Below are 8,610 nucleotides of genomic sequence, written 5' to 3'. Positions count from 1 at the left end.
ACTAGATCTAAAAAGCGTTTAAAATACAACTCGATAAAACACATTACAAGCAAACTTGACTTAAGAACTATAAAGCATAAGCTTATGCATTAGGTTCTTCAATCTTGTTTCCTTGCATTGGCTGCACTTGAATCTTCAATTAAAACTCTATGAAATATGAACTCTCTCTTACTTGAATTCGTTCTTCTTGATTCTCTCTATGTAAGTGCGCAAGGTTATTTGTGAAAACCTTTCATTATTTATAGATGCAAGACTTCTCCTTCTTTGAGTCGATGTCGGTGTCTTTTTACTACTTTCCTTTCCTTGTAGAATTGCAAGACCTCTCCTTATTTGGGTTGGAGTAGCTGTCCTTTTACTGTCTCCCTTTCCTTGTAGGAATTCTCTTATGAAAGGAAATTTTATGCAACTGGACGGGTCATAAACGTTCTCATCCCACCGTCTTAATACTTCTGTTTCACATGGTTGACTTTCTTCTTATCCAAGTTGGACTCGATTTGAAAGGGATATGTTATAGCTGCCTATTCTTTTCACCTATTCCTCTTTTTGTCCATCATTAAAATATTTCTCGATCTAACAAATTTCCCTTTTTTGATGTTGGCAAAGCATTACTTCTTATGTGCATAGTAGATACCTGGTCCTCTTTTTGTCAATCATCAAAATCTTTCCAGATATAACAACATATGCACAATTATCAATATGATATATAGTTTTGGCTTTGAACGATACAAGTAAATAAACAAATTAGATTATTTAACAACAAAAAGGCCCTACTCTTTTGGGATCATTTTTTTGCATCCAAATTATTAACTTAACCTGTGCATTAGACCATAATAGATCAAGAAAATAACGCAGAGAGGTCTACACACAAAAAAGGCTTTTTCCCCCCACAAAAACTCCTATAAAAGCAGAGATAAATACTAACCTGGATGTGAATCAAGGGAAATATCTTGGCTAGAGTGAATGTAAATGGAAGATGAAGGGGGGGGGGGGGGTGATATGGACTATTTAATAAAAGACTGAGACTACAGGAATCGAAACTCATGAATTATGGATAAGAACAACTTAAAATATAAGACTTAAACAATCAAAAGTCAAGAATTTAGGATAGAAATAAATCAAGATTTAAGAATTGAGGAAACAAATTTAAAACAAGAGATTACAATAATCCAAAATTCCTTAGTTGAGGATAGGAACAATCTTGACTAACCACACACACATAGAAACAATGTTTAGTCATACGTGTGTCACTACTAGTATGGTTTTTGGATGTTATTATCGATGAGTTCTTAAAAAAATGTTCTTAACCCTTTAGTCGATAGCCTAATAGTCTAGCAAGAAATAGATCGAACACCTCTAAGATTTCACATTCAAATTCGGTAAACTACAATCAGCCAAACTTTTAGTACATTCATGTAAGCAGAAAAATTTCCACAATCCATAAAATAATGAATGAAATACTAAATTGAAGGGGTCTTAGAAAACTTGCATTCCAATTACAAAAAGATATTAAACTATTTAAAATAACAAGTTATATCTCAATAAGGAATTAATTTGATAAAGGTTAAAAGAATTTTTTGTCATGATATGGATTTCTGACGGCATAATTTCAACCTACCTTATCTGGGATGAATAAACAATTAAAGAAATGAATTTTTTTTATTGTAATCCTAGTTAATATCTAATACAAAAGAGATTATTAATTATCAGTGTAAAAGAAATGGGATCTTGGGTCTAATTCAATCCCAAAAACTAGATCATGAGAGGCCACAATTGACATGGAAGAATCAACAATCAGAAGATGATAGTGGTATATCGACTTGAAATTTCAACAGCAAAATTGATCCTTGAACTCCAGTACCTAACAAAATACTACTCTCTTTGTTTCAAAACGAATGACCTACTTTGTTTTTTAATTTATTTTTAAAAGAATGACCTCTTTTATTTTTTGACACTAAAATTTCAACTTTTCAAGTAGCATGTTTAAGGTCACAAGATTAAAGAACATTTTAGTACATTTGATATAATTTTAATTTAAGACCTCGAGATTGAAAAATCCTCTTTATTTTTTTGAGTGTCAACTCAAACTAGGCCATTATTTTTGAAACAAAGGGACTATGTGTGTGTGTATATATATATATCCTCAATTCTTAAAAACTTCATCAATGATAATACAAAAGAAACTAATTTATTTAGTCATAATACATAAATGTTCCCTTTTTCCCTCTAACTTTGGGTAGACACAAGTAGACACATGCGTCCTACATGGCATAATACACGTATGACGCCACATAGAACACAAAATTGCCATCCAGGACGCCAACAACTAATACTCTCCTCTTGCAAAGAAGGCCATTATTCTTGAGCTTGTTCCACTCTTTGATGCAAACAACATGTTATATATGGCCTCCATTGATTTTCGCAAGTTTTTCCCTGTGAAATTGTCATCCCAGGACACACATGACCTAAAAAAGAAAAGGGTTGGTCAATCAAACTTAAGTAAGCATACTAACTTATATAGGAAGGGCACTACAAAAAAAAAATTAGAATTAGATACGGACTTCATCGCTAATCCTTTGTTAAATTCCTCATAGCAAACATGATTTTATAATCCATCACTAAATAAAATTAGTAATGAATTTGTTGTTTAACTAAGAAGTTTGTCCGTAGCTAATTCCTACTTTTTAATAGTAGGTTTTGAGGGTTTAGTGGGGTCTACCATATTTTTCTTAATGGACTAAGAAGGAAATACTGCCACATAAACTAGAACCGACGGTGTATACAGAAGAAGAAAAAGACTGTTGAAAGGCAGAAAAATGTTTACCTTCGGGTTGTTATTTACCTCTTCTCCTTCAGTACATTCACTTTTATTCTTGTCAATTTAGAAAGGCATACACTTCGTGCTAAATGAAGAAAGCATGGTTCTAAGTTACTGCTTCTAGTCAGAGGCAGAGCTAGGGTTTTTAGTTTACAAGTCTAGATCACAATATTTTTTTCCTGGTCGGTTCAAGATATTATTTATACATGTGTAATGGTTCTATAATACAAATACAAGATTTGAGCCAAAGCTACCCGTACCTATGATGGTGACTCCGCCCGCCCTTGCTTCTTGTCCACATGCAACTGTATTTCAGGGTCCCCTGTTTGATCCTTGGTTCGAGCAAAAATCTGATATACTTGTTGAATTGTTGGCATCTGATCAGGAATGAATTTCATGCAGTGACTTGCAAGTTCAAGTAGCTGCATTACCATATCATCAAATCCTTGGCCTAACAAAAGAACTGTTGCAATGATTTTGACTTAAGGAGCTCTTCTAGTATAAAACTAGGAGCTAGAAACAAAGTTTTATTTAATAGAAAACCTAGTACTAAAGCAATAGAAAGGAAATGATTTTGTTCCTTAGTTTTTTTTCCCCATCCCACTAATTTATAGAATTAGAAAATGAATGAGGCCAAGACAAAAGTCTCTTCTAACGGTTTCCAAGAAACAATCGAATGTTTCAAGATCGTCAGCAGAAACAGAATATCGAGCTATGGCTAACTAATGATTGGATCTCACATGGTTACACTACATTCTACAAGATCCGATAGTCCCACAAGTAACTCCTATGCGATTATTCTGTGGTAATCAAGCTGCTTTGCATATTGCAGCAAATCTTGTCTTCCATTAACATACAAAACTTATTAAAATAGATTGACACATAGTTCGAGAAAAGTTGCAAGCTGGAAGGATTAATCCATCATATGTACCTACCAACTTTTAGTTGGCAGATTTATTTACAAAGGCATTGGGAAAGGATAAGTTTGTGACACTATGCAACAAGTTGGGACTTTATGATCTTCACTCTCCAACAAGTGTTAAGAAATACTATTTTCACTTTCCTATTTAGTGTAAATTAGATCCCACATAATATATATTTGGTGCCTTAAAACTAGGCCTTAATTGATTTGTAACGTGTGTGTGTGTATATATATATTGAAATTCTGTAAATGTAAAAATACAACTTGAACCATTTCTCCTCTCCTCTAGAATTTCACTGCTCTTTCTTTAGTCTCTGCATTCTCTATTTCTTAAGTTGGACCACAGTGTTTTTTTTTGCTCGTTTGTAGATATTATTTATACATATGAAATGGTTCTTTAACACAAATACAAGGTTTGAGCCAAAGCTCCCCATACCTACGATGGTGGCTCCACCCTTGCTTCTAGTCCACGTGCAACTGTATTTCAGGGTCCCCTGTTTGATCTTTGATTCGAGCAATCGCAACAACAATCTGATATACTTGTTGCATTGTTGGCCTCAGGTCAGGAATGAATTTCATGCAGTGACGTGCAAGTTCAAGTAGCTGCATTAACATATCATCAAATCCTTGGCCTAACAGTAGTTTATCCACATCAAGTAGACTTGCAAAAGAACTGTTGAAATGATTTTGACTTAAGCAGCTCAACTGGTAAGATTCCTTCCTTGTTAAAAGCTCAAGAAGCACAACCCCAAATCTATATACATCTTTCGTGTAAGTTGTATAGCATAAAGAGTCTGCTATTGGCAATAGACTTCTGTTAGAATCTATGTCATTTGTTTTTGCATGTGTTGCCTCCCAAAAATTGGATAACTTGGGATCAAAATTTTCATCGAGCAAGATACATTGTGTGCTAATGTTACTATGCACAACATGGAAATTTCCACCATCATGAAGCCAAGCCAGGGCTTTCGCGATGCCAACAACAATTTTAAGCCTTAGAGGAAAGTCTAATAGTCTTGCCTTGTCGTCGGTTGAATGCAACCACTCATGTAAGTTTCCATTAGGCATGTATTTGTAAACAAGAAGTCGCTCATCCCTCTCATAGCAAAAGCCGATTAGAGGTACCAAATTTGGATGCCTCAGACTACCCAGAGTTGTAATCTCGGAAACAAATTCTTCCTCCAAATCCTCTGAAACATGGAGCCTTTTTATGGCAACAGTCCAGGCCTCTGGGACCAGTGCTTTGTACACTTTCCCCAGCATCCCGTTCCCAATTTCATTTTCTTGGCTGAAATTTGAAGTCGCTTTTGATAGTTCCGTAAAACTCATTCTTGTAGCAATCTTCTCTAGCTTTAAAATCTGCAGGAAAAAACATATCTACCATCAGAAGTCAGAATCACAGTTTGATTAAGTAGTACTCCATCTGTCCCAATTTTTATATATTTATGACCACAATTTAAAACTTCTGGTCTTAAACGTGTCATAACACTTATATCTTGGACATTAGATCTTTTTTGGCATCGTCTAAATAGGAAATGTTGGCACATAAACTGGAACGGATGGAGGATATACGTTCTCAAAGAAGAAAAAAAGACATTTGAGAACCAATAAAATATTTACCTTCAGGTAGTTATATATTTCTTCTCCTTCAGGATGTTTACTTCCATAAGACACCAGTACTGTCTTTTTTTTCTTCTTGATCAATAGAAGCATCTTCGTTACACCGGGTAAACCAAAGAAAAAAAGATATATACCAAGTAAAGTGAAAAGCAACCAACCCGTCACAAAACCAGAAACAAACAGAACATGACTGTTCGATACGTGTTCTAAAACACATGCTTTCAGAGGACCTCCACAAAGTCCTTGATTATTTACATACGTTTCAGCTGAAAAGGCATCATTGACAAAACGTGGCACTTCCCCTGTCAACATGTTGTTGGCAACACTAAATGTCCTGAGTCGATGTAACGAGCCAATTTCAGATGGGATTGGACCTTCTAGGTTATTGTTGTCTAGTTTGAGAGTATTGAGAAAAGAGCAATTTGAAATATCATTTGGGATCACGCCTGAGAATTTGTTGCTCGAGATATCAAATATTACAACAAATCCGACTAATTTTGATATATCCAAAGGGATGGTTCCATATAGCTTGTTGTTTGAAAGATCAAGAGAAGTTAAAGAAGAGCAATCTTGAATGCCTCTTGGAAACTCACCGATTAGTCCTATACCTGAAAGTGTAATGCTTAAAACTCTGTTCTCATCAGGATGCCAACAATCTACTCCTGTAAATTTGCATACAAATCCTTCTGTCTGATTGTCGAAATTCCATGAAGAAGAAAACATGTTATAAGGGTCTGCCAACGAATCTTTTATTGATTTCAAGCAATCAATGTCACTCTGCAGCGTGTTGCATCTTAGAAAAAAGCTACAAAGTACTATGAAAAATGGTACTAAGTAGATAATGTTGCAATTGCACATTGTAAAAGTGTAAGTATTTGTCTTAGAATCCTGAAATTAATTGAGTTATTTGCTTTGTCAAGATTATATAATTTACAAGACTTATGCAAATGGCCAACAGTTGACTCAGGTCAAGTATTGTAACTCCACAATTGTCAAATTTGCCTTGCCAAGTTTTTTCTTACAAATTGACTTGTGTAAATGGCCAGCAGTTGACTCAAGTCAAGCAAGCACCGTAAGTCCACAATTACTGTAACTCCACAATAGTCAAATTTGCTCAAACCCCCCCCCCCCCCCCCCTACGTGAAAACTGTTACTTGAAACATTTGTCAACCCAAAAGACAAAGAAGCAATAAGACACGGCATCATTTGTTATTGCTTTGACTATTAATTTCAGTTAGGTCCCGAAGTAGACTTTAGGTGATCTGTTTGAAAAATTATGGTTCTTTTTACCTTGATGGTGTTAGAAGGTTAGCACTGGGTTTGGCCTCTGAACCTGGTAGTTGTATAAACTTAAATTGAGAACCCAGTTACTAACATTCGATGTTTCTATCCAAGAATTTAGAATCCATAAGTTTCAAATCTTGTGTTATTTTTCTTCTCTATTTTCTTTGTCTGTGATTGTGTGCTAGTTAATCTATGATATTTCTGCAACAAGTTCTTTTCTCTTGAATAACACCTGAGGAGAGTTGTCGTTCTAAAATGTGAAATCCAAGTTGAGTTTACCCTTTGATTTCTGTCCAGATTTTGCTATCGCGTCTTTTGACTTGCTTTTAGGTGAAGCCTCCATTTCGTGCTTTGGTGATGGTTTAGCATTTCTAGGTTTTTCTTCTTATGACTTTCATAAGCTGCATCAGCAAAGTTGTTAGTTTTTCATACTTATGTATCGATATATAATCCTTATTTGATTGTTTCAAACAATAAAAAAAACAAAAAGATTTTCCTTATTTTCTTGATTATAGTAGGAAAAAGGGGGTTACAGTATCATACTCCATTAAATTTGCCTAAAATTTAAGGGGATTTTTTGGAGTAGAAAAATTATTTATAAAAAAGTGAAAAGAAAAAATTGAAATATTTTGGGATAAGAGAGTACATAGCTATTAGATACTATATGTATATAATGATTCACATGCATGTGTTTACCTATGATTATGTAGTTATAAATGTAGACATTTATGTGTATTCATATACAAAGTGCACAGTTTTGGAACTTAAATATGAATTAGTAATTATATCAAGAATTAAAGCAACACGAGTAAAGGAGTTATTCAAAATCTGCAAAAAATATCCACAAAAAGACAAATTTGTCAAATATGATCAGCCACTCAAAACATGCAACATGAGTACTAAGAAATGTTCATCTTCGAGAAATCAAGAAAAACACATCAAACTTACTAAATCAGAAAAAAATAAAGACCATTGTTTTTCTCAAAATGAGAACATTCCTTGCTGAATTCCTGGACTTCCCTTTTCTCTTAGCTTCCCAAAAGTAGTACTATCCGGAGAAACATTTATGATGAGAAAATTTGAAACTCCTGTGTTCAAGATTTTAGAACATGCACCTTCTAACACAGCTTTATAACACAAGGAGTTTTCATAAGTATAAGCCTCCTCATTTGAATCATTTATAATATGATCATCAATTTCCTGTGAAGCCTCGACATCATAATAGGATCCATCTTCAGAATCCCTTTCTAGCTCTCCAATAACCTGTTTTGCAACTTCTAATATTTCAAAAATTATGTCGTCTCTTTCTCCACATGAAATTTAACCTTTCAGGTGAGCTTCTTCATCTAGTTTATATTTATATTCTCTGTTTTCTTCCAACGTTTGCTCTAAGCTAGTGATTGAACTTGATATCGTAGATAATTGACCAAAGACTTCAACTTTCAATGCACTCGCTCAATGCTTTCTTTGTACAGTCACCATTACCATCGATCGAGGGTGAATTCATATTTCATGAGCTGAGTTACACTTTATAATATGATCAAATATGTTGGAGGATATTATCCTCTTCAGGATGAACTCTGCCTTAGCATTAATCCGCTATAACTTCTTGTATATGCTATTATTTCCCGGTCCGTTATCAAGAGGACTTGTTATTCCCATTAGCAATATCCCACAAATCCTCACCCACAAGGTATGACTCCATATATGTCTTCCATACCTTGTAATTAGACTTGTTCAACAATTCCATCCCTTGTTTGTTAGCACGATTGCTTAAATCCAGACTAACGGTGGAAATAAGCACCAGAAACATAACAACTTAAAGAGAAAAATAACAAACATTGCCCGTGAATGCACCAGCGGTGGCCATTAATCATCACCTATGTTTTTTTTTGTTGATGATCAAGGGCCACCGCTGGTGCATTCACGGGCGATGTTTCTTTTTTCCTCTGTAGGTTATCGTGTTTTC

The 8,610-nt window shown here is 34.6% G+C and overlaps 1 protein-coding gene across 3 annotated transcripts; it reads right to left on the bottom strand.

The window, feature by feature from the left end:
- Positions 1 to 2,138: 2,138 nt before the first annotated feature.
- On the bottom strand, positions 2,139 to 6,235 carry LOC129892656 (probably inactive leucine-rich repeat receptor-like protein kinase At5g48380). Of its 3 annotated transcripts, none has more exons than XR_008767364.1 (4): positions 5,358 to 6,235; positions 4,174 to 5,096; positions 3,076 to 3,266; positions 2,139 to 2,462 (listed from the first exon to the last, which is right to left on the bottom strand). XR_008767364.1 is itself a non-coding variant. In XM_055968244.1 (2 exons), the coding sequence occupies exons 1-2, from the start codon at positions 6,213 to 6,215 to the stop codon at positions 4,200 to 4,202; spliced, it is 1,755 nt and encodes a 584-aa protein (XP_055824219.1). In that variant the 5' UTR covers positions 6,216 to 6,235; the 3' UTR covers positions 3,675 to 4,199. The 3 variants fall into 3 exon arrangements, 1 of the variants encoding a protein (XP_055824219.1); XR_008767363.1 differs by having other exon boundaries at positions 3,076 to 3,237; XM_055968244.1 differs by lacking the exons at positions 2,139 to 2,462; positions 3,076 to 3,266 and having other exon boundaries at positions 3,675 to 5,096.
- Positions 6,236 to 8,610: the final 2,375 nt, after the last annotated feature.

Source organism: Solanum dulcamara, chromosome 6 (assembly GCF_947179165.1).
Source record: "Solanum dulcamara chromosome 6, daSolDulc1.2, whole genome shotgun sequence".
Classification (NCBI taxonomy): Eukaryota; Viridiplantae; Streptophyta; class Magnoliopsida; order Solanales; family Solanaceae; genus Solanum; species Solanum dulcamara.
Note: the sequence above shows the minus strand (reverse complement) of the source record. Positions and strands in the feature narration are given on the sequence as shown.

Coding starts and splice junctions, on each gene's coding strand:
- LOC129892656 (XM_055968244.1), bottom strand. CDS start 6,215: ATGTGCAATTGCAACATTATCTACTTAGTACCATTTTTCATAGTACTT. Junction 5,097..5,357: donor AAATATATAACTACCTGAAG/GTAAATATTTTA, acceptor TTTTTCCTGCAG/ATTTTAAAGCTAGAGAAGAT.